The sequence below is a fragment of the Vulpes vulpes genome, chromosome 10 (genome assembly GCF_048418805.1).
Source record: "Vulpes vulpes isolate BD-2025 chromosome 10, VulVul3, whole genome shotgun sequence".
Classification (NCBI taxonomy): domain Eukaryota; kingdom Metazoa; phylum Chordata; class Mammalia; order Carnivora; family Canidae; genus Vulpes; species Vulpes vulpes.
This window is the reverse complement of record NC_132789.1, coordinates 99,441,231-99,466,979: the sequence shown is the minus strand read 5'-3', so window position 1 is coordinate 99,466,979 and position 25,749 is coordinate 99,441,231. Positions and strand designations below refer to the sequence as shown.

The following is a 25,749-nucleotide window of genomic DNA, read 5'->3' as shown; positions in this document are numbered from 1 at the left end:
GTTTTGCTGAGTAGAAATAAAACATTTCTTCTCTGCAGATGGAAATTTGCCTCCTTCTTTAGAATGGTCACATCTGCTTTCCATTCCTTCGTGTGAGATAAAGGAAAGGTCCATTATTAGGAAAAAAGGAGGTGGCGTTTTCCCATCAGAGGCCTGCGGAGCACGTCTGAGACTATCAGCAGCCATCAGGCTGTGAATAATACATACTGGATGGAACCGAAGTGGCAACCTGTATCAAATTCTTGCAAGATTCAAAAATAAAAATTTTCTCTTTGCAGAAAGCTTCCTTGTCTGTGGGAAACAAAAAGGTAAAGGGTCCGAGCCCCAGACCAGAAACATATATGAGCAGATATACACACAAGAAAGGACGAAAGATAAGATAAGCAGACTTACTCACGCCCCTGCAAGCACACGAGCACACAAACACTCCCATGCGTGTGCTCGCGTAGACATGGCACATGCGAGTTTCAACACAGAACTGACAATAGTCCTCTTCCAAACAGCACAAATACACTAATATCACCCTGTATGCTCAGAATTAGTTAGAATTCTTACCTAATTCTAATTCTTACTGATTTTAGAATTTCAATAAAAGTTTGAGAAAACCAATAGCGCTAATGAACTCTACTGAGAGCTGGGCAAAGACAACTTGCTCTTCCCAAGACATGGAAATATTGAAAACTTGTTAAAATCGCAGGAAAGTTTTGTTTAATTATTTGAAGTCAATCACATTAAGACTTACAGTTTTCTTAGAATAATATGGGGCTGAATTTCTTCTAATGGTATCTGCGAGCCTTACATTAGAGAGAGGGTGTACAGGAGAAGGAGGTAACGGGGTGACCACACGCAATCAAAGGCGGGTAAAATGAGGAGCAGGTCTGCTGAAATCACTTGAATTTGGGGTAGAACAATCACACACATCATTTTTTCCGACTCCTACATTTGTTACAGACAGAAATGAACTGGAAGTCAGGAAAGCCGGGTCTTATTCTGGTTTTGCCACTGAGCAAGTCGCTAGGTCTTCAATACAAGATTCGTGAGAGACTCTGCTCTTAAATCAGGTTTATTCTCCAGATTAACTTCTCCAGGTAACTTTCCTTAACCACTTAAAATACATAAGCGGTATCACTATACCCACTATACCGGTGCAGATTTGCATACTTGTATTCAAATGCACCACCACACAAAATTAAGTTTGATTTTACTATCACATAAAGTAAGTTATTAGTGTTAATGGAAAAACAAATCTCATTCAGTCCAAAAAAATCAGAGTGATATACTGTTGGGCCAGACTGTCTTCTAGAAAATGCTTACGCTGTTTCCGATGTAGCTACAAGACTCAAAAGACATAATTTTATATCATGCCCAAATAGCTTTGCTTTGATTGCCTTAATTTCCTTATTTGCCTTTATACTACTTCATTATATTGTTTTTTTAAATCTATCCTAAAATCAGTACAGTACATGACACTCATTTTTTTTTTAGCGGACCTCGGGGTCTCGCTGCTGTAGATTTAACACAGGAACCTCCCAATGGTCAAGCTATAGCATTGTTTCATGTTCAATGAAAGGTTTTATTATGTTATTGCTAAGATTTTAAATCAGAATTTATCGTGAGGGTTTCTTATTTTTGTAAATAGGGAAGTTATGGAATTCAACATTATTTGCTAATACGTTCTCTTAGAGTCATTCTTCTGATTCCATTTCTTAGGTCCATAAAATGAGAAGTTATGTGCAAAGAGAACTAGAATCTCTGTGATTGTTTTATTAAATACTTGTATTTGGAAATGACGCTATAAAAGTCTGATTTCACAGTACACGTTAAAAATCAAAAACTATTTTCTTGTGTCTTTTTTCTTGATGTATCACTTAGCTGCTAGAAAACTAGAATTAGTTTTTGAATAACTTTCCTTCCCAAATAACACGGAAAAATCACTTATTATCAAACACTGTTTCTTCTTTTGATTGAATCCTTGGTAATTGTTCCTGGTACAAGATTGTGGAAAAAACAGCTGAGCGTGTCATATTTCTCATCATGTTTTGATAAATCCACAACCACTTCTGAAATCTTTAGAACAGGGATTACAAACAGAAGCATTTAACATTGAGTCTTCATTAGACATCTCTGGATTAACATACACAACACAGTGACACATTTATTTGACCATCTATAATAAGGTAATATTATTAACTAACTATAAAGTTAAAATTATAAAATTTAACCTATCACAAAATACTTGTATTATTAACCTCTATTAATCTATATTAATTAATTAATTAAAGAGATGACTTCAAATGTTTCTTCACTCTCAAAGATCAAAGTCTATTAGGTAATGTTTGCAAGTCTAGAAATACCTAGAGTGGCAGCAATATGATATGTGTTTTTCCTCTAAAGTTATTTTAGAGGCACCTGGGTGGCTCAGTTGGTGAAGCATCTGACTTTTGATTTGGACTCAGGGTTGTGGGATCAAGCCCCACATCAGGCTCTGCACTGAGCATAGAGCCTGCATCAGATTTTCTCTCTCTCTCTCTCTCTCTCTCTCTCTCTCCCTCTTCCTCTGCCCCTCCCACTGCCCCCGCTCAAAACCTAATTAATTAAAATTATATTTTGTATTTAAATTGAAAACAGAGAAACTGGAGAAAAACTATGATGCACCATCTTCCCACCTTAGCACAAACATTCTTGGTATTTTCATACGGCAACTTTGATTTGTTCCCACCGCACGCTTAGCTGTATGCACAGTGTGCAGATAGTTTCACACCTAGATTTCCAGTGATGTTTTATCATCTACGACTTTTTAGATCACAGAATCAGTAAGCCATCTTTGTGGTGTAGAAAAGCCCACAAAGTGTATTTGCTATAGTTTATTTACCATTTTCCTCTTGTCATACCATTGGGTTGTTTTGAATTTCTATCATTGTAATAGTATATTGAAATCCTTCTTCCAGATCTTGAAACATTTCCTTAAAAATGTGTCTCAGGAATGAGATTTCTGAGGCAACTAGAATAATCACTGTAATGATTCTTGATTCCTAGGTTAAATTTCTTCTTAAAGAGTTTGTCACAATAAACCCAGTAATGTATTTTATCAAATCCTCCAAGAGTAAACCTTAGAAAACAAAAATATCCTTCAATTTTGTTTGAGAAATACTGTATCCCCATGGTTTACATGTCTATTTTTTTAACTTATTTTTTTTAAGGTTTTATTTATTTATCCATGAGTGACAAAAAGAGAGAGAGGCAGAGACATAGGCAGAGGGAGAAGCAGGCTCCATGCAGGGAGCCCGATGCAGGACTCGATCCTGGGACTCTAGAATCACACCCTGAGCCGAAGGCAGACGCTCAACTGCTGAGCCACCCGGGCGTCCCTACATGTCTGTTTTCTAATAAATTCAATGAATTATTTGACTTTGAACAAGTGATTATATATAATTACACTTAAAGCATTATTAGGCCTTAAAAATAACATCTTCAGTGTGAATAGAGCCTATCTACTAAAATAGGTGATTTGTTAGAAATTACAATTTTGTGTGATGATCATAAGGACATCGGGTAAACTAAGTCTGAACTTGTGGCCATCTCTTGTTAGTGCCACACTGGCTCTTTATCATAATAGACTTTTTTTATCTTCCCTTTCCTGAGCAAACATCTTCCCCACTAACAGAAACTCCCAGGAAATTAAACATAAAATAGATCTAATACTCATCCAGAACCACAGTATTATAAATATGAATCTGACAAAGTGCTGATATTTTTCAGTGGATCAAAAAGAAGCCACTGGAAGTTTACACTTAATTATCTTGGACCTTATAAATTATTAATCTAATAAAGAAGTGTAAAGTATATCTGTTGTTTTTCAGGTCACAAATATGTTCAGTTACATGCTATTTGCAAGGGGCATGACCAGCTCTTAGACAAACCAAGACAAACTAGTATTTAAATGCTTTGTGACACTAAGCAGTTCACTTAATTCCTCAGCAGCTTCGTCTGTCAAGTGAATATAATAATGAGAATACTATACCCTTATTTTGATTATTAGAGAGATGATGCATGCCTGCGTAATAGCTGCAAAATGGTAGCTATCATACGAACACTCGTCCCATTTACTTAACTACTCATACTCCATCAAACAATTTAGGCTAGCCTCGATCAGCCTGAAGCACTGTCACCCAGTTGATTTACACTTTTTAAAATATAGCACTGAGAAATACCCAAAACAGATACAACTTCCTAAAATGATCTGCATCAGTGAATATGATTTATAGCAAATTTTAGTTCCCAAGGGCTGAAGTACCACCAAGGTACTCAGGTAATGTCACAAAGCACAGCTGCCCAGAGGAAGGAATAAAGACTCTGTGCTGCAGAACAGCATCTTTATGTGCCTTCATATCTGTTTTATAAGAATTAAAGAAACATTTTTTTATGTTTCAATAATCTATTTCTTTTTTTTTTTTAATTAATTTTTATTGGTGTTCAATTTACCAACATACAGAAAAACACCCAGTGCTCATCCCGTCAAGTGTCCACCTCAGTGCCCGTCACCCATTCCCCTCCAACACCCGCCCTCCTCCCCCCTTCCACCACCCCTAGTTCGTTTCCCCGAGTTAGGAGTCTTTATGTTCTGTCTCCCTTCCTGATATTTCCCAACATTTCTTCTCCCTTCCTTTATATTCCCTTTCACTATTATTTATATTCCCCAAATGAATGAGAACATATTTCTAAAGACACAATCCATCTTTACAATTTGGGAAATTTTTCCTGACCAATAATATCAGGCAGTGAATTTTAAATATTCTGAGTTCTAGCTCTAAATGTAATCATACTTTGCCACTGGTATACGCAGCATGTAGCTTTTTAAAAACTTAAATATGAAATAAAATGTATGACTATGGTAAAGTAAAAAGGATCCCGAATATTATTAATATTATGATAAGATGTACTCACTTTATAATTTCAATTTTAAAATAAATATTTATTTAGGTGGTTCTAAAACAAGGACTTTTATATCTAACCACTGGGTCACCTACAATTTGTAAAGCACATGATGTTTATAAAACAGTGAAGTCTAAGAATGTCTTGCTTTCATTAAAATAGAGTATTAAAATGCTACTTTGAATCACATAAGTCTTAAATTAATGCCTGAGAAGAATTTTTAAAAGGCAATTAAATCTGGGGGAAGGAAAGCAAGGAGAATACGAAAGCCAAGATCCCTTGTATTTTGAATGTACTTCTGTGTATGACTTGGACCTCAATGGAGCTTGTGAACCATTAACTTCAATTACACTGAAAACCCCAAACAAACCCTGGGCACTGTAAATCTCATTAATTTTAAACACATGGGGATTGGAATAAATGGACTTTGAATTAACTCAATCCAAATTACCTAATATTAAAATATAATTGGAACTCACTTGCTTTAAATTGCTTGCCAGTCTGAAAGGCAGATTGCTATACTAAGGCTTATTATAATTTTATCTATTTTTGAAGTTTCAGAATAATATCTTTATAAGTAGGTATGATTCCAAAATTGGGAAAATAAAGGAATTTCCCTGGTGCTTTCATATATTTCCTTAAAGTTGGGGGGATGTTTTATGAAATTTCAGCTCTAGATGAGGGAAATTTTACAATGGGTTGGTTAAACTAAATATTAAATTCCAAAAAGAAGTGTCCACTGTATAATATACCTGATAATCTATTGTTTTTAGTAAAATTGCAATTTCCATATTTGTAGGTTTCATACTGTAATTCTTTCTATAGTGATGAGGCAAGGTATGGATTTTAATATCAGCTTAACCACAAATGAAAATATAATAAGAGGAGGAATAAGAAATATTTGCTAGATTATAAGAATAAAAAATATGTTGCTAAAACAAGATCAGATATTCCAAGAAAAAGATAAATCATTTTGAAAAAGTCTGCCACTGTCTGGAAGTCTGGTATCATTATCCCCATGCACTTATAAAGTCACTGTATGAAAACATGATAGTAATAATTTTGTTATTGTATTAGCCTTTATAATACTTGATTATTAAGTGTTTGAGAGCTATATTTCATCAGACCCCCAATTATTAATATTCTATTAAAAATTGCTAAACCTAGGATAAACACGCATGCGTTCTATGTCCCTCTGAATTACATTTACAGAAAACTATGAAGAGTGGGTAACAATGAAGGCCAATCCACCCTGAAAGTCCGTGATACACACATGCATCATGTCAATACTGATACCTGAGAAGAAATGTGCTTTGAAGCCCTTCTTGGATACAGTATTGTCAGATCTGAATTCAATTCTCATATTGTTGAACTGAGATGTGATCACTTCAGGCACTTCGGCACCACAAAATTTGCCATGCAACTTAGACTCAGAAGAAAGGCCACTCCAAATCTCCACATAATCATATTTGCAAACCTAGAAAAGATGTGGTTATTATAGTCACCAGCTTTTAAATATCAGATGACTGACATTTATCATCATTTTATCGTATTTTTTCATGATAGTCAAATTGAAATTAATAGGTAAAGAAAAAAATTAGGGAAAGAGTCCAAATATAAGGCAGATGGCATGAAAAATAGATCAGAGAATTTTGCTCTGAATATCTCCAAGAGATGTAAATACCAATGTGTGCTTGTTTATATATATTTACAGCATATATCTTTTCCAAAAAAAATAAGAGTTTAGGAGAATTGAGATGAATATTTGTCGAGACAGTGGTGCTGACGGTCACAAGAAGAATAGTATCTGCTGGCTTAAAATTTTTTTTTTCGTGTTTAAATTTTCACTAGGAACCGTGAAAGAACTTGTCATGTATTGTCTTATTTAATGCTGACTATAGTGACATGAAAGTGATACACGTAGTCTATGAAAGAACCATTAATAATGGAAATGTCCCTCTCAATTGTAAAGATGAGAAAACGGAGGTTCACAAATTTCTAAGTGACTTGTCCAAAATTATACTTATCGTATGCTGCAATTCAGAGAAAAGAGCACAGAGTCTGGTTGGGTCTGGTGCTGCCTCCCAGGAACACTGTGTTCTAATCGGAAGAGCAGCCTTAGGAAATTTCAAAGGAGACAGACGCTGTGGTATACAATCAAAAGGATACTCTGCCGTTCAAACTCATCATCAGACAAATTGGTATTTCTTAATTTCTTTGAGTTGTCAGGCACTATAAGATTAATCTGGAGCTACGCTACAGGATTGCAAACAAATAAAAATTCTATGTGGTGGAATGAGAAAGGAATTTACACTAAAATGAAGTAGGCACATTCTGATGTATATGTAATGCACTAACAGCGCCAAAATGGAAGAAGCTAAGTGAATGCCAGGTATTCGTCGCAATTTTACGACCTCTAGCAGATGTTTCCATAATACACTTCTCCGAAGTTCCATCAGGGCACATTCTAAATAATACATCTTGCCTGAATGACCTTATTACATAAACGTGTAATTAGCAAGGTTTAACAAAGCATATGATTGAACCCTGGGGCCTGATCTGTACTTTGCAATCTGTCAACTAAAATTACTGGTTCTTGTGATATTAATACAGTGATAAATAAGCAAAAGTTGCCAGGAAAAAAAAATTTTTTAAACTTCTATCCACCTGGTTACAACAGCAACATCTGCTTAGAAGGACTCTGACATGGGATGGGGGAAAGTTACCGAGGTTAAACTTGTTTGACATCATCTTTCCTTCTGGATATCAATGTAAATAAATAAGACAGTGAAGTTTTAACTTAACCCAGTATTCTCTAAGTCACGTTTTTGCTCATGCCTTTAAGTATTTAAGACATCAAACCACAAAACGTGCAGAATTTTGTAACAGCCTTCCACGTAGCAATAAGCTTAAGAAACTTGGGCTACATTAGAGAGTTTGTCAAGGATCCTACCAGGAATAAAGACCACCACCATGGGAAAAATGCTTTCAGAACACAATGACCTATTTACTTAAAACCACCTACCCTCCTTCCTCCTGAACATAAACTTCTAGCCTTCCTAGTAACATCTCTCAACTCATGAATCAAAATGTCGTACCTGCCACAGCTAATCGCTTTAGGGAAAATGGAGAGAGTTGAAGTCGTTCAACACCAAGTTCACGTCAAACCACAGAACTGGTAGGGAGACTGCCATTTTCAAAAAGGACTGCTCCTATGAAAACTTTTCTAAAAATCCTATACAAATATTTTCTTCATTTCAATATTTCTCTAAATTTCAGGTAATTATGAAAGGAAAATGATGTTTCATGTGGACAGAGTATGTTAGAAATATAAATTCATGTTTTTGCTATCATAAAACTTACACATGATGTAAGGAAGATCTCAAAAGGTCCACTGAGCTCTAAAATTGTATAATTCTCTGAAATATATAAGTTTGTCACATTTTAGACTTTAATTTCCTTTAAGGAAACACAAAAGTCACAACTTCTTTTTACCTCAAAGCCATTAGTAGCACCAAAAAAAAAATGCACATAAGTGACTTGATTCTGATAGGCATAATTAAGAGTGAGAAAGTCATTAAAAAGAAATAAAGAAAAATAGAAAGGGGGAAAAGAGGCAAATATACATATACAAAGACAACATAATGCTATAAAATCCACACATATTACCAACAATTATTGCTCAGGAGCAAAGATATATTATATTTCTGTTTTTTCACTTCTTTAAAAGTGTTCAACAGATAAATATCAGAGACAAAATAATTTCTGAGTTAATTTTATCATACTTACAAGTCTTAAATCATGTTCATTTTAAAATAGGCACAGAAAAGAAGTCATTGGAAGAAAGAATATGGAAGTTTGAAAAGAAAGTAGGAAAGCTCAAACAAAACCGAAATTAAGCCAATGTTGACCAATCATACAAAGGACACAAGCCCTAAAACTTCTCATTTCAAGGCTTGACATTCCATTTGAATCTGGTGCACGTGTACTAGCACATAGGAATTCTCAAATAAGTGATTTCACTTGTTTAAGTGCGGTCAACTGGCAGAAAACTGAACTTTCATTATAACAAGCCATATTTTGTAAACAAAAGACAGTGTCAACTAAACGCATCTTTGTTGAGATTAAAAAGTATATCTTTACTGGGGACTCGTGAACATATTCATAACGAGAAACTACTTACATAAAGAAAATATACTCATTTCCACAAATAAACATACCAGGCTCTCCAAAATGGCTATTTTTGTTATGACTCAACCAGTGGATTTTGAATGTTGATTGATGGATTGTTGTGGGGTTTTTTGTTGTTGTTGTTTTTTTAGAAAAGTCAATGCGATATAAAGCTGACCCTAATTTCTTCATAGTTCTTTGATAAATCAAGAAATTGCTGTATCCCAATACACTAAGTAAAAACCCCTCCTAGGTAGTTTTCAATCTCCCAAAATAGTCTGAAATATTATCCAATGCCAAGAGGAATCACAAGCAGTCGCAGAAACGAACAGTACAGCAAAGAAAGACTGCAACATCTGCACAGTTGTACTGCTGCAATCCTTCCTTCCTCCTTCCTTCCATTGACCAGTTTGTCTTCAGAGGTTCCCAGAACCCAACAGAAGAGAATGTACTTATCTTTCACTTACTTCATTGCCCTCCAATTCGAAAAACTCAAACTTCATGGAAATTCTGTATTGGGTTGGTGCGACCACCTGCCACACGCAGTTCTTATTAGGAGGGTACTCCTTGGGCCAGCCTGGAGTGGTTATGGTGCCGTTAAGTTTGGTAAGAAGTCCGCCACAGGCCGCTGGAAGGAAAGAAAGGACAAGGTTTTCCCCTAGTAGGGTCATCCCCTTCTTAGCACCTTTCCGCTGGTAACCAAACATCTCCCCATTAAATTCCTATCATCTTCCAGAGTTTTCAGAATCTAGAAAGCTGCAGACGCCGTCGCCTACTACAACTATTTTAATTATCTAATCCCATTCATGAGCTGTGAATTCGTTGCCTGGGACCCAAGCAAATTACGGCTGTGTGACATCTGAGATCACTTTAAAGTTGGACAACGGGGCGCCTCGGCGGCTCAGTCAGTTAAGCGTCTGCCTTCAGCTCAGGTCATGATCCCAGGGCCCTGCGGTGGAGCCCCAGGTCGGCTCCCTGCTCGGTGGGGAGGCTGCCTCTCCCTCTCCCCACTCGGGCTCTCTCTCATGATCTCCATCTCTCATAAATAAATAAATAAATAAATAAATAAATAAATAAATAAATAAAACCTTTTTTAAAAAAAAGCAAAGTTGGACAACCAAGATAAAGAAGACTGGGTGTCAGTTGTCTCATCTTCTAAATGGGTATGACAGTATCTACACCATAGGGTAGTTATGAGAACTAACGCCCTCTGTTTTAAAGATGCCACTTTGCCTTCATAACTGCGGGTGTTTTAGTCTAGCCCAGAGAGCAGATTATTAGCTTAATAGATAAGGATGGAGACTTTTGCCAAAAAGAAAAGTTTAAAACTTTAAGAAGAAACAGGGAGTCTCTGATTTTCTTATTCAGCTCAGTAAGGGTTTGGCATTTATTTGTTCAGCAAATAAATCTGCCACCTTTACCACTGCTGTGTCCTGTGTTACACACGCAGTAGAGAACAAAGGTGCTCATTTTCAGGGAGTTTACATTTACATTTTTGTGGGAAGCACCAAGAGTAAACTTCGTAAATACATAACGATAAGTAATGTTGAACCGCTACACGTTCTGTGAAGAGGATTTGGGCAGACATTCTGAGAGAAGAATAAAGGAGGGACGGGACAGAGGAAGGAAGATCGGTCCATTTATTTTTGTAATTCAAGTATGGGGCCAGCAATAGGATGGAGCAGGGAATAAATAGGAAATGAGGCGGGGGGCGGGGGGAGAAGCAGCTTTAAATTCTGAAGGAAGAGATCACAGGACACGCTCACAAAACGTTGTGCAAGAAATCTCATCTTAGAATGTGCAGAGGAAGTGGAGAAAGCACAGCAAAATCTCTTTGTTAATGAATCATTTATTAATGAAACACATCGGGCGGCTGCTTCACGCTCGTGCTAGGTGCTAGAGCTCAAACCAAGCATGTGGACCCAGGACTCCGAGCCGTGGTAAGGGAGGTGTGTTCATAGACTCCGTTAAGAGAAGGTGAAAATAAATGATGGATGGGGGTGAAAACCTGGGTGTAGACAGATAAGAGCAGAAATGGATACAGAGAGAGATGATAAGATAAATAGGGCAGAAGGGAGAGGCAGGAGAAACCCATCGAAAGCTAATAAACACGGTGGCCTGGTGACCAGCGGAGGGGACGGTGGCCCCGGGACGAGCTCCCAGGCAGGGTTTCATGTCAACTGACCCACAGGCTGAGTCCCAGCAGTTGGGAAGAGGTCACTGCGGAGGGCAGGAAAGGACAGCGGGAGGCCCAGGGGCTTGGAGGGGCCCCAAGGGGGCGCAGGCCTACCTTCACAGCTCCTCTTGTCGGGCCCCAGCTCGTAGCCCGGCTCACACGCACACTGGTAGCTGCCCAGGGTGTTGAGGCAGCGCTGCTCGCAGCCCCCACGGTCCGGCTTGGCACACTCGTCTTCCTCTGCAAGGACGGGCGCCACGCAGGCAACAACCCGGTCAGGGTATCAGGCTTTACCTACTCAGGCGTAATTTTTTTTTTTTTTAAATATGACACTCAAAAACTCTGAAATGGAGACAACTGGCGTCTCCAACAAAGGAGCAGAAACCACCTGCAGGCCCTTGAGACGCGGCCTACCCGAATCTCCTCCCCGCAACCCCGATGGCCTAAGAAGCAAGACAAGGACTAGGGATCCACAGCGGTGTCAAATGAAGATCACCTTATCTCTGACATCTCTGACACGCGTGTGTCTTGGTGGGTTTTTTGGTTTTGTTTTGTTTTTTTCCTGATGTTACGGTCAAAGGGAATTCTTATAACATGAGAATTCCAGAATAAAATAGAAAAACTTATTGAAAAACACAGCTTCACTTGTTGATTTCATTTTGTGAATATATGTACGAATAATATACGCTATTGGGAACAACGTATATGGCCAAATATTCCATAATTTCAATTCTCAGGAGTAAACCTCGTGTGAGTTAAGAAAATAGAAGACAATGTCCTCTGGGAAAATCCCGCATTGGCCAAACGCCGACCATCTCTGATGACCAAACAGATCAGCATCCCAGGAGACGATCTTGATGACGCTATGCTTCCTCTACTATAAAATACTACAGAACCGAAGCATGTACATATACTTTTTTTTTCATACATATACTTTTTAATAAAAATTTTGAGCGCAGCTGGTGAAAGTAACAGTTCTCTGCCTTTCAGATCATACCTAAGCAATCCTCAGGGAAAGATCCACTATGCTGTTTTTTAAATAACAAAAATATCTGGTTATCATTCACACTAAATTTTGACATACACAACTAAATCCATCATTTATTCTGTAAAAATCAGTGTAGAGAAACTTTTTGTTTTCTGTCCCCGTGAGAGAGTATTATTTCACAGCGTCACACTTAATGTCACGTGCTTGTGAATTTTGTAAAATTAAATCTGATGCTTTTTGCACTAAAATGGCTTTCTCTTGGGGTGCTGGCTGGGTGGGCCAATTGCTCAAGGCTCCAGCTCTTGGTTCTGGCTCAGGCTGTGATCTCAGGGCCCTGGGATGGGGCCCCGCATCAGGTTCCATGCTCGGCGTGGAGTCTGCTTGAGACTCTCTCTCCCCCTCCACATTCTCTCTTTCTCTCTCAAATAAATACATAAACCCTTGAAAAATAAATAAATAAAATCGTTCTTTTTACCTCATCAATGCACACCAACTATGGGACCTGAAAATATACTAAAATTTGGTTCCGCGATTTAAAATGAAAGCTGACCAATGATAATTCTTTGTCCCAAAGGCATTTAAAGTATCGGAAGGTTCTGCTACGGAGGCCGTGCATTATTTCCAATGTGGTGGAACATTATGGTCTACAGGATGGCTCAGAAATGATGTCACCTGTAAACAAACTGATGAATGGCTTCTTCTGGTTACGAGTCTTCTGTTTATCATGTTGTGAAGGTTTTCTCCTTGTCTAAATCCCCTTTCTGGATTTTGCATTTTTGATATTTCATAAAAATGGTTGGTAAAATCTCCTAATGAAGTTCCTACCCTGTGCTACAAAGTTCCAAACTCCAGTATTTTACCAAGAACCTTTTACCACCAAAAATCATTACAATATGTGCATGCACAGTGCATTCTTAACTTTCAGCATAACTTCACTATAGTTCTCTCTCTTAGGGTTAGGGAAACTCACATTTATCCCTGACCAACAAGACCTCACACTTCAAATGACTTCAAGTTACCTTTAAAAAAATTGGCAGCAAACCCTGCCTTGTTCACAGTTCCATCAGAAACAAATTTCATCCACAAGGTATTGGAGGTAGATCTGATATCTTCAGGTTTATCATAACCACAGAAACGCCCTATCAAAGGGCTATTTTCACTGGTTCCATCCCGAACTTCTAGGTAGTCATAGGCACAATTGTCATGTCTTTCAATCTGCAACAATAAAAAAATATGTGAAGATATATTTAATTAGTAGATAAATCAATTTTCGCAGAAAGAGTAATATCGGTTCTCAGCCATAACCCTGCCAGGGTCACATGACAGGTTACTTAACACCAAATGAGAGCTTTTCTTGTGAGCGTGCGTGGCAAGATCTACACTGTGCGTGAACAAAGGGCCTATTTTTCTGGTGGACAGCGGGAGATACAGAAATCTATGGGAGAGTGCATTCACCTGTGTCACAACCAACAGATGTTAACTGCATTTTAAAAGAAAATAAAAGTACCCATAGTAATTCTTTGGAGCAAAAAAAAAAAAAAAAAAAGCTAAACAAAATTCAGACTTAAAATTATCATTAAAAATCTAGGCCAGATATGCTATAAGCAACGTATAATTTGTTCTGAAACATAAAAATTGCCGTTGCTTCACCGACAAAACTGTTATCTTATTCATAAAGAAGCCTGACTCCGACTCTGCTGATAGATATTGCATGGTTTACGGTCATGAATCTCTTTTTAAAGGACTAATTCATGATATACAACTACATACTTCCTAGTCTCTGAAATTCTTGACCCACAGTCAGCACAGCTATCGAAAGACTGTGTGTAGAATCAGCGCGGCCTATTCCTTCCTCAAGGTAATACGGCTGTTCAGGGTTCGGGGGAGACCTTTTACCCCAACAGGCTCCCAACCCGTAGAACCTGCAGGAACTCGATCTCTTTCCTTAAACAACTCAACTAAAAGCTCAGACCTATGACATTTCATGAAGAACTTCATGTTCATGGATCTATGTTTTGGCCCCAAACTTCCAAAAACAACAAACCAAAATTTGCAACTTGTTTTCTCAAATTATAAAACAATCTCTAATAAGTAGCTGGCTTATTTTCTGCAAAAAAAAAAAAAAAAATTATTCAGAAATTGTTTCTATTTTTTAAGATTGTATTTATTTATTTGACAGAGAGACAGAGCACAAGCAGGGGGAGTGGCAGGCAGAGGGAGAGGGAGAAGCAGGCTCCCTGCGGAGCAGGAAACCCCATGTGGGACTCGATCCCAGACCCTGGGGTCATGACCTGAGCCAAAGGCAGACGATTAACCGACTGAGCCATCCAGGTGCCCTAGAAATTGTCAATACGTTAAAATAATAATCTTCTATTAGATAGCCTAAGGACAAATAGAAAACAACAGATTTTGAAGGACAGATTAGGTCAGAACTAATTACTACATTTGCTGCTGCCCTTTTCCCAGTGACAACTCAGGAGGATTCATTCACTCCTTCAACAAATATTTAATGTCCTTTCTCTGCCGGGCACTCTTCTCACTGCTTGGTGTGCACCCTTCGGCAACATAACAAAGAGCTTCGCTCTCCTGGATCTTACATGCTACTGGTGGATAGAGAGTAAAGGGACAACAAACAGGATAAATAATGAAATCATAAAATATTAGCAACCGATGAATTCTATAGAAAACTATAAAGTGAAACAAGATGAGAAGTAGGAGAAGTGGGGGGAGTATTAATAATTTTAAATTATACCTTCAGTAGGTACTCATTGGGCTTGATTTACAAATCATGGGGTTTTTTTCCCCTAAAAATGTATTTTCTGTGTTGTGTGGAATTATGGGAAAGAATGGAAAAAATGTTTACCATAAAGACTACCTCAATTTTAAAGCACATTTTTAAGACTATAGCTTTTTAGATAGAGAGATGGCTTGGGTGAGACAGCAGTGACACTTGTAACTTAGTCACCAGGGATGACAAGGGCAAGCTGACCAGCTATTTACATGCTGCCTCTTCTCAGCCTTTAATATACTCCTTTCAAAATCAGAGTTCTCTATAAAGATGAGAACATTTCCAGATGGTCAAAGGCCTTTCTTCGGTCAAGAGGACACATAAAATAATATCCCAAACAGGGATATTACAGGTTGAGACTGGATAAAAGAATAAGGACACTGAACCAGTGACAAACTAGGGAAAATAGCAAAGGTCTCAGCAAGCTAAACTCTCCTCACCCGCCTGAGCAGCACAGAATGAACTGCTCCTGACTCAGGAGTCATTTTAGAAGAGAAGGGAAAGAATGAGTTAGAAAAAGAAAGGAAGAGACGCCCAGGTGGCTCAGCGGTTTAGCGTCGCCTTCAGCCCAGGGCGTGATCCTTGGGTCCTGGGATCGAGTCCCGCGACGGGCTCCCTGCAGGGGACCTGCTTCTCCCTCTGCCTGGGTCTCTGCCTCTCTCTGTGTGTCTCTCATGAATAAATACATAAAATCTTAAAAAAAAAAAAAAAGGAAGGAAGGGTGAATACACAATAAAAAAAGAAGCTGTTTTTCATAGGTCAACTTAGAAAAATAAAATTGGTTCATATTATAAGCCATACTAGGATAAAAAAATAAGAAGGCTAATTAGAAAGGGTTTTTAATTACTGTCTTGAAGAAATAATGGCTTTCAAAAATTACCATTTCAACGAAGAAGAATGCAGGACAGACGCTACCAAGAAAGAAACAACAACAAAAAAATTATATTTCTTCAGTGATTAAAAAGAAATAGGATAATGGATATTTCCCTGTACATGAAACTCACTCTGTTCTTTTAACAGGTATATAACAGATCTCTTTAAATTTTAATTGAAAGTACCCGTATATTCACTGGTTGCTTAGTAAAAAAAATTAGGGGTTTAAATATTTTATATGATAAACAAAATGTAAACATTTCATGGGTAAAATGCACAAAAATGGCCAATTTTAGGATCAATTCCAGCAGCAACTACTTATTACGTACTGCTTCCATATTAAATATCATGCACTTTGTGTTAGGGGGTCACACAACAGAGACATATACTGCATTCTCACATTGTAAATACCACAGTCGTTCAACTGTCTAGAAAATAAAATGTGTCTTAAATATATGACCTTGTGCTATTTAAAAACACATTATCCCTTTACAACAACATAGATATCTTATCAATGACCTCAATGATCTTTGCTTACCGATTTTTCAGTTTAACTGCATTAATTCCAGTGGCAATGTGAGCACAATGAACCTGTGCTCTATTGGTGTCAATTATAATGGTGCCTCTTCTACATCTACACGAGAGTGATGACGGTGAGCACACGTGAAAGTTTGAGTGCTTTCAATTATGTCATTTGCGTAATATTTTCTCTGGCTATATCAATTACTTCAATAAATTAATACACAGAATGGATAGGAATAAATATGACAAGCTAAAAAAGGGATAAGACAATTGGTGTTTTAGCTCCATAAGAAAAAAGAACACCAAAGTCAATGGTTTATAAAAAAAAAAAAAAGAAAGAAAAAGCAATTTCTTCTTGAGTTACAGCATGGACACAGTTCCTATCTGGAACCTGGATGCAATGTCATGCACCATTACACGTGTAATAAGTATGCTTTGATAATGATGATGCTGATTTATTATAGGCTTTAAGATAATCAGAGCATAAACCATATACCAATGTGGCAAGTTTATCACGATGTAAACAGACCAAATATGTACATTTAGAACACGAGGACAGTGACAGAATGCTCTGAACAGGTTTTAGGGAACTGACATTAAAATGATATTGGAAGTAGATTCAAATACACAAAAAAAGGAAGAATGAGTACTGAGATTAGCTGGGAAGGATTAATATTACATTTCATTACTATGTGCAGCTTATGCCTTTTACTGGCAGATTAAAGAAGAATCATGGAAAAGCTGAGTGATGTTTATTTAGCAAGAACTAAAATCAATTAACTGTAACCTATAGGCAGCCTCTCATTCTAAAACTGTCAACTAGTGCAGAGCTTTGCGGTCAAAAGAGGGACCATGCCCAGGCTTAGGATCTAATCACACACTTTGCCTTCATTTTATAACCAAATGTCCAAATAAATGTCACAAAAACATCTACCTAGTTATTTGTAAAAAGCTCTGAAAACTCCAAAACTTCTAGATTATGGATGCAATAAAAGCTCTCCCAGAAAAACTAAAAATCCTCCATTTGAGTCAACAATCCCACTTCTTGATCTATTTCTAAAACACTGAAAGCAGAGTCTGGAAGAGACATTTGCACCTTCACAGTCATACCAGCATTATCACAATGATCAAAGGTGGAAGCAATCCAAATGTCCATCAATGGATGAATATATCCACAAAACACTGAATATACATACAGCGGAATGTTATTCAGCCTTAGAAATGAGAGAAACCCTTTCATGTGCTACAACATGGATGAATTTTGCAGATGTTACACTGAGTGAGATCAGCCAGTCACAAAAAGGGAAGGGACTGAAGGATTCCACTTCTGCGAGGTACCTAGACTAGTCAAATTCACAGCAACAGGAATTAGAAAAGTGGTTGCCATGGGCTTGGGGTAGGGGAGAAAGGGGAGTTGTTTGGGGGTAGGAAGTTTCAATTTTGCAAGACGAACAGACTTGTAGAGACAAGGTGCACAATGTGGATGTGCTTAAACCTGCTGAGCTGTACACTTTAAAATGGTTAAGATGGGGGCGCCTGGGTGGCTCAGGTGTTCAGCATCTGCCTTCAGCTCAGGTTCTGGGATCAACCCTAAAACGGATTCCCTGCTCATGGGAGCCTGCCTCTCCCTCTCCTTCCTGCTCATCTCTCTTGCAAATAAGTAAATAAAATCTTTTTTTTAAAAAAAAGTTAATATAGTAAATTTTATGTTTTTTTAAAAATTTACTGTAATAATGAAAGCAACCCTCTCCCATGACTGTTAGAATGTAGTTCTAAAGTATAGTTAATGTAGCAGCAGGTGGGTGGCACTAGAGGGTATTACACTAAGTGAAAGAAGTCAATCAGAGAAAGTTACCATGGGGTCTCACTCATATGTGGAATTTAAGAAACAAAACAGAGGATCATAGGAGAAGAGAGGAAAAAATAAAACAAGATGAAATCAGAGAGGGAGACAAACTGTAAGAGACTCTGAATCATAGGAAACAAACTGAGGGTCACCGGAGGGGAGAGGAGTAGGGTAACTGGCGACGGGCATTAAGGAGGGCACGGGATGTCATGAGCCCTGGGTGTTGTCGAAGACTGACGAATCACTGACCTCTACCTCTCAATCCAATAATACATTATATGTTAATTAATTAACTTTAAATAAAAAATAAAGTTTAAAAATGTATATAACTCATGTAATCAACTACATAAATGATTAAACTTCTAGAAATAATAATTTAAGATCATATACACAGGAACAATGCTAGTCATTATTTTTCGCTTTGGAGGAAAAATTGTTCAAGAAAAGCATGACTATCAGGGGGGGTGACTGGGTGACGGGCACTGAGGGGGGTACTTGATGGGATGAGCACTGGGTGTTATTCTATATGTTGGCAAATTGAACACCAATAAAAAATACATTTATATATAAAAAAAGAAAAGCATGACTAAAAAAACAATGTAGATTAGCATTTATCACTAAAAATAAGTTAATTTGGGGGATTTCTATATCTGTGTGGATTCCTCATAGGTATACTACTACATATGCTCTTGTTAAAATGATAAAACTAAAAGTAAATTAATTTTAATAATGGGAAAAATCCAGTAAAGTCTAGGACATGATGCTATCAAGCAAAAGAATTTTGAATAAAAGGCAGAAAAGCTTCATAATAGATCATTATTTTAAAATTTGTTACTGTCACATTTAATATTCAATTATATAATATGATTTTATTATTGTTATTTAATATTACTTAATATGGATACTTAGATCGTTACAGCCCCAAAACAGAGAAAGTTTATACATTCAACCATGTGACAATGAAAATCATGAGTCTGGATTAGGTCTACTTCATGTGACTTGGCTTTTTTAGTGCTGCCATTCGATTTTTTTTTCCTTTTCACGACACAATTACTTTTACTCCCTCTTAATCTTAACAAATATTCACTGAAAACCTACCAGTGCCAGAAAATACACACTTCACAGTGTATAAACAGTGGTGAATAAAACGGACATGCCCTGACCGACAAACAGATGCTGATTAAACAACACAAATGCACAAATGAAGAGAGTTATAAAGGGAAGGAATTAGCAGCGTGAGAGAACACAGATGCCTCTCGCGGCCACGGGCACCTGGGCTCAGGGGGGTACAGGCGACGGAACGGATTTCAGTCCCAGCCCTACCATCACGACCTGTGTGACCTTGGGCAGGCTTATTCAGGGGGACGGATGCTACCTTCCAGGGTAGAGCTACGGCCTAAACCACAAATCTGAAGGGCTCCTTAGTTCTCTTTTAGCCCAGTAACCACCATGTATTCTTAGCCAAACATCCAGGCACAGGACACGGCAAACAGAAAAATGTCAACTGATTGAAGTCTCTGTCTTGGCTTCCTAGGTGGTTTCGAAGACCAGTTAACTTAAACAACATAAAATATTTAAAAGAATTAAAGGATTACTTAGTCAGGCAATACTCAAAGGATCAAGATAAGAACTTGGGTCACAGTCTGCAGCTGCGCAGCTCGCCGCGATGACGGCTAAGACCACTTGACGTGGAAGGACTGTGACCAAACCAGAGTGCGCAGAAAGGTTGACAAGTGCCTCAAACTTAATCCCACTTAAATTAATGTATGTGGGGATTTCAGTGTAGACATAAGTAAGCTCTGGGCTTATTTCACTTCTTTTCTGCTTCATTGACATTTCTTTGAAGTCGTTCCTGTAAACATTTCGAGGCTCCCAACCTTTTTCTCGTTCGTATTTCTGCCCTGAAAGTGCTCAAGCAAAATCGTGAGATAGCGGTTTCTTTACAAAGGACTCCAGGATGATTTCCGACACCATCTACACCCATGTACAACCCACTTCAGTACCAGCCTTCAGAGGCGATGCATCAGTAACTACTAGAGGAGAAAAAACGTCCCAAGAAGTACAATTACAGAAGTATCAGAACTCTGTCCACCTCCAGATAGTATCCTTTCCTGCTCAAAGATACCTGAAATTCGCTAACAAAGACACCGGTACAGATTTAATGTAAGTACAGATTTTCTTTCTGTACTTACATTAAAATCTAAGTAGCATGAGAAGAGGCAAAGCCATGACACGAACTCACAGAATGATATCGATAATAGATAACTAGGGATCCCTGGGTGGCGCAGCGGTTTGGCGCCTGTCTTTGGCCCAGGGTGCGATCCTGGAGACCCGGGATCGAATCCCACGTCGGGCTCCCGGTGCATGGAGCCTGCTTCTCCCTCTGCCTGTGTCTCTGCCTCTCTCTCTCTCTCTGTAACTATCATAAATAAAAAAATTAAAAAAAAGATAATAGATAACTAGTAAGTTCCTTATGATACTGTCAACAAAACGATGGGCAAACTTGTCTTAAGGCCCCTTTATCTGAAAGGGGAGAGTGTAAATATAGAGAATTAAAAATAGAAACAGTTTTTGAATAAAGGCAAGGACTGATATCAATGAATAAAAAACTGTTTTGCCGGACAAAACGACAAAACAGCAAGAAGTGGCGAGGACTTTAACTATACATCTTCAAAATAAAATGTATAAGCTAAAGATTGAAAATATATTACGTAAATGAAAATAAATTGATATAAACAGGTACAGATTAACCAAATGAGACAAATCACCTAATGACCACTAGAACAAACTAAATATATATACACAGTTGATTCTCAGTATTTATGGAAGTTAAGTTTCTTTTTTTTTTTAAGATTTTATTTATTTATTCATGAGAGATACACACACAGAGAGAGGCAGAGACACAGGCAGAGGGAGAAGCAGGCTCCCTGCAGGGAGCCTCATGCGGGACTCGATCCCGGGACCCTGGGGTCACGCCCTGAGCTCCACCGCTGGGCGCCCCGGGCGTCCCCATGGTAGTTGACTTCTATAAAGTTGCTGAACACTTCAACTTAGTAAATACAGACTCAGTGCTCTTGGGAAGATCAAGAATTGGTTCCTGTGCACTCGGGTCACAAATCTTTGTCAACCAATCGACCTACGACCTTGTGTTTGGTGTGTTTCAGTTTATTTATTTATTTTTTTTTTGGTGTGTTTCAGTTTAAATACACCGTAACATCTATCGCCAACTCAGTAATACAACTCACAGCCAATTGCGCTGTGATGCAGGCCTGAACACTGTTCATCTAACATACACTTTTTCTCCATAAGGCACGTGATAGCTGGGAACGTGCATGTCAGATGACTCAAATATTTTGCAGCTCTGTGCATGTCCGTGAATGACCCAGAAGGCGCCATGAGTATTGATTTAGGGGTCACAAAGAATTTTTTAGTTGGTATGCAAATTCACAAATATAGAATCTGTGAGTAATGAGTATTGACTACACTTGGATTTTGGCGTTGGTTTTAGTGCTGACTTGCATGACTCTAGGTCAATGGCACAAGTTCATTTCCCTTACCTAGAAGATTTAGATGATATATCAGAACATCCCTAAATTCCTTGTCACTTCTGAATTTCTTAGAGCCCAGGATCTATCTAAATCGAGCCATACGGCATATCAGGTCCTGCATAATCAAACTTTTCTCAGCTATCTACGCTTGTTTTCTTGTGCCCTGAAACTTAGTACCTTTGATAAAGGAATGACGTGTTGATTTCCACCCACCAATCATCACGCACTCTCACGCTCCTTTACCTCTAACCCATCCATTTTTCCATCCCTCCCATCATCATGCATTAATCATGCATCTAATGGTGTTGGAGATACGGAGATTGACAAGGTGGATTCAGATCCCCACCCTCTGGTGATCATATTTTAGTGAGAGAGACAGTAACCTTGTGAATGAGCAGATCCATAACGTAAGTTCCAGTAGTCACGGGTGCAATAAACTAACACAAAACAGAATAATGGCTTATAGACAATTGTAGAGAAGATAATATTTTGAGTAGCTACCAGGCAAGGACTTTTTAAGGAGGCAATGATTAAGCGGAGACCAAATGAAAGGAGAGGAACAAAAGCATAGATTTAGGGCTAGAAGAGCACCCGTGGCACATGCTATAACATCGAGTAACCTTGGTATTTCCAAGGAAAAGAAAGAAAACCAAAGAGGCTGGCTTAGAGGGGGTGAGAAGGAGCTTGGGACCAATCTTGGGTTGACTTGGTCCATGATCACCAAGTCTGGTTTTATTTTAGATGTGGTAGAAAACTCCTGAAATAATTTTTTTTAAGATGTATTTATTTATTTGAGAGAGAGAGAGCACACATATGCAGGGAGAGGGGCTGCGGGAGAGGGGGAGAGCCTCAAGCAGACTCCCCACTGAGAGCAGACCTAATATGGGGTCACCTCACAACCTTGAGCCCAAATCAAGAGTTGGGCACTTAATCGACCCAGAGGCACAGCGTCCCCTCCTTCCCTGCCTCCCTGCCCCCCTGCCCCCCAGCCCAAAGAACAGAAGCGTAGTGTTATGACCTAACTGACATCGTAAACAGGTCCGTGTGGCTGCCGTGTGGAGATCAGGATATATGGGGCAAGAGCAGAGACGTGAAGCTCTCCCCACATTCGAGAGAACGGGCAGCAGCGGGGAGCAGAGCGGTCGGAAAGCTGGGATGCAGGGATCCTGCATGGGGCATTGCTGGGGACGAGGCAAAGGAAACACCCTAATTGACTGGCCTCGGGTTTAAGAGAAAAGGCGGCATCAGTGCTCTTCCCGGGGTCAGCAGTGACACACTGACTTAGTGAATCCTGTTTACCAGAAGACTGAAGAAGAGTGGGCTGGTGAGCAGGACCAGACCTTCAAGGGTTTGGTTCTGGTCATTTGAAGAGCAGGGGCCTATCAGATATTTAAGTCTGTCCAGTTTATGAGCAGAGGAGGAGAGACATAGGAAATGGCAGCAAGATGAAGGAAGGACCCGCAAGCAAGACGGGGAAAGGCACCTAGAGGCGTAGGTAAACGTACCGTCAGCCGAACATGCCAGGACTTCTCCTCAATCCCAGGTCTTAGGAATAATCTTTTCATTCACTCAATCAGCGAATCTTTACCAAGCAACTACTCCGTGTCGGGCGTGGGTCTGAGTCCTGCCTGCCTGCCCCCCCACTGGCCGGTTGTCGGAGACCACGGCTGTGACCACGCTGGCACTGCAGAGACCCGCACAACTAGGCTTCTGCGGCTCAGGAGCTGCATCTCAGGTCTCGGATGCACCCAAAGGAGCCTGGGTGCGCTCGCCGACGCCACGCCCGGAACGGACAAGTCCGCAGAACACCGAACCGCACCTTGAGAGGCAGGTCATCTCTTCATCATCCACATCAGAAGACACGGGGAACCCAGTCCTTGGGTAGACAAGGCTCCGCTGAGCCAGTTATTTGGTTCTTTTTTTTTTTTTAAGATTTATTTATTTATTTATGATAGACAGAGAGAGAGAGAGAGAGAGAGAGAGGCAGAGACACAGGAGGAGGGAGAAGCAGGCTCCATGCAGGGAGCCCGATGTGGGACTCGATCTCGGGACTCTAGGATCATGCCCTGGGCCAAAGGCAGGCGCCTAACCGCTGAGCCACCCAGGGATCCCCCAGTTATTTGGTTCTAAACAGCAGGTGAGTCCTGCCCAGTTTTAGTTCACCGCAGGCAATTAGGGGGCCTATTCGAGCAACGTCCGCAATATCGTCAATCCGGCAAAATAACAACATTCAAACATGAATCAAACGATCTCAAGAACCGCAGTTGCTGAAAATACAAAATATTATCTGGCAGAGGAGCAGATGACACAACGTGACGCTCATGTAAGAGAAGACCATTCTTTTGCCCTAAAAGGCGGTGTCGGGGACACCAAGCGGCCCGTGCAAAGGGACGGAGGTCAGGGCCCAGGAGGCGGGTGATTCCCTGGGCCTGTGGGCTGAGCCTGGGTTGTCCCGGTGCTTCTGCGGTGGGGACACAGACCCCTCCATGCACGGCCTCGGGGCAAGCACACCCTGGCTCGGGGCGGGGGGGCTCGCCTGCCCCCCGATGGCTCGGCCAGAGGATCCACCGTCTAATCAGTGAAGAAGCAGTCCCCAGTTACCCAGAAGCAGTCTGGGTCCCTAAGCGCTGTCTGAAGCGGCCACCACCGTCTGGTCACTGCTATCCCCGTCGCCGAGGGTCCTCTGGTGTAAGCACACTCGGGAGTTCGCCACAAGCGCCCTCTGCCACCTAATCCAGCTCTCCGGGCCGCGTGACAGTGACTCACGGCCGCTCGGGAGCCGGGCCTTGGCTCCATAACTCTGAGTGACCTTTGGTTTATTGGCCCCTCATCGGGCCACGTGCTGGTGGCGCCCTCTCCGCCCAGCTGTCTACTTCGGAGGAAATCGAAAGCAAAAAACACTTAAATCTCTATTTCTGACATAACCAGCTCTCTGCAGAATGGTAAAAAATAAATTAAATTAAATTTAAAAAAAGGCAAAAGACGGATCTCCTCCATAATGACGACAACAACAGAAAAAGGACCGTCGGCCTTCCCCCCCTTAGCTTAGAAGACACAGGAAAGTCCTACTGACTAACGGGCGCTGCGGAACAGGCCTGTGCATTTGCCAGAAGAAACTACTGTCAGGACTTCAAACATTCTGATTCCGATTGCACAGATAACGTAAACTCCCTTTAATCTTCTCAAAAATGTGTGCAACAGGAGGAAAAGAAGAAGAAGAAAAGAAGAAGAAGAAGAAAAGAAGAAGAAGAAAGAAGAAAGAAGAAGAAGAAAGAAGAAAGAAGAAGAAGAAGAAGAAAAGAAGAAAAGAAGAAAAGAAGAAAGAAGAAGAAAGAAGAAGAAAGAAGAAGAAGAAGAAGAAGAAGAAGAAGAAGAAGAAGAAGAAGAAGAAGGAGAAAACCCTCTTTCACTCTTGATGTCACATCTTACGGGCCCCCCGCCCCGTGCTCCTTCGCTGACGGAGAGGCTGGTACCGTCTGGGCCTCGGCTGGTTTACGAGGGTCCCCTCAGGTGGCCTGTGGTTCCGGGGGGCGGGGGGTTACCTCGAAGGCCTGGAAGGTCAGTCCCACGTAGTAGTCCTCCGACACCGTTATCTTCCACACACATTCCTTCATGGGCCTGTAGTCATCAGGGTAATTAGGGGACTGAATCTGCCCCTCGTGCTTGCGGATCTCGCCTCCGCAGATTGCTGGGGGCGGAAACAAACACGTAAGTAAACCCATGAATAAACGCTGCGCTTTCGTTTCCTTGTGAGAATGACATTTTAGTCTAGTGCCTGGAGCTGAGTTCATAAAGACCAGGCTATAAAAAAAAAAAAAAAATCAAAGTTGGCTGGTTGTACTGTGATAAATATTTAGATGGAAGGGGCCTCGCCAGTTAACTGTAAATATTAGAATACAGCACGGG

At 39.9% G+C, this 25,749-nt stretch overlaps 1 protein-coding gene across 2 annotated transcripts in view; it reads right to left on the bottom strand.

The window, feature by feature from the left end:
* Positions 1–25,749, bottom strand: part of TLL1 (tolloid like 1) — a 195,915-nt gene that overhangs the window by 32,836 nt on the left and 137,330 nt on the right. For both annotated transcript variants that reach the window (XM_072725000.1, XM_072724999.1), the window contains exons 12-16: positions 25,386–25,531; positions 13,286–13,481; positions 11,393–11,518; positions 9,570–9,730; positions 6,229–6,409 (exon numbers count right to left, since the gene is read on the bottom strand). In XM_072725000.1, the coding sequence (XP_072581101.1) occupies positions 6,229–6,409; positions 9,570–9,730; positions 11,393–11,518; positions 13,286–13,481; positions 25,386–25,531 (810 nt within the window). The remainder of the gene's footprint in view (positions 1–6,228; positions 6,410–9,569; positions 9,731–11,392; positions 11,519–13,285; positions 13,482–25,385; positions 25,532–25,749) is intronic.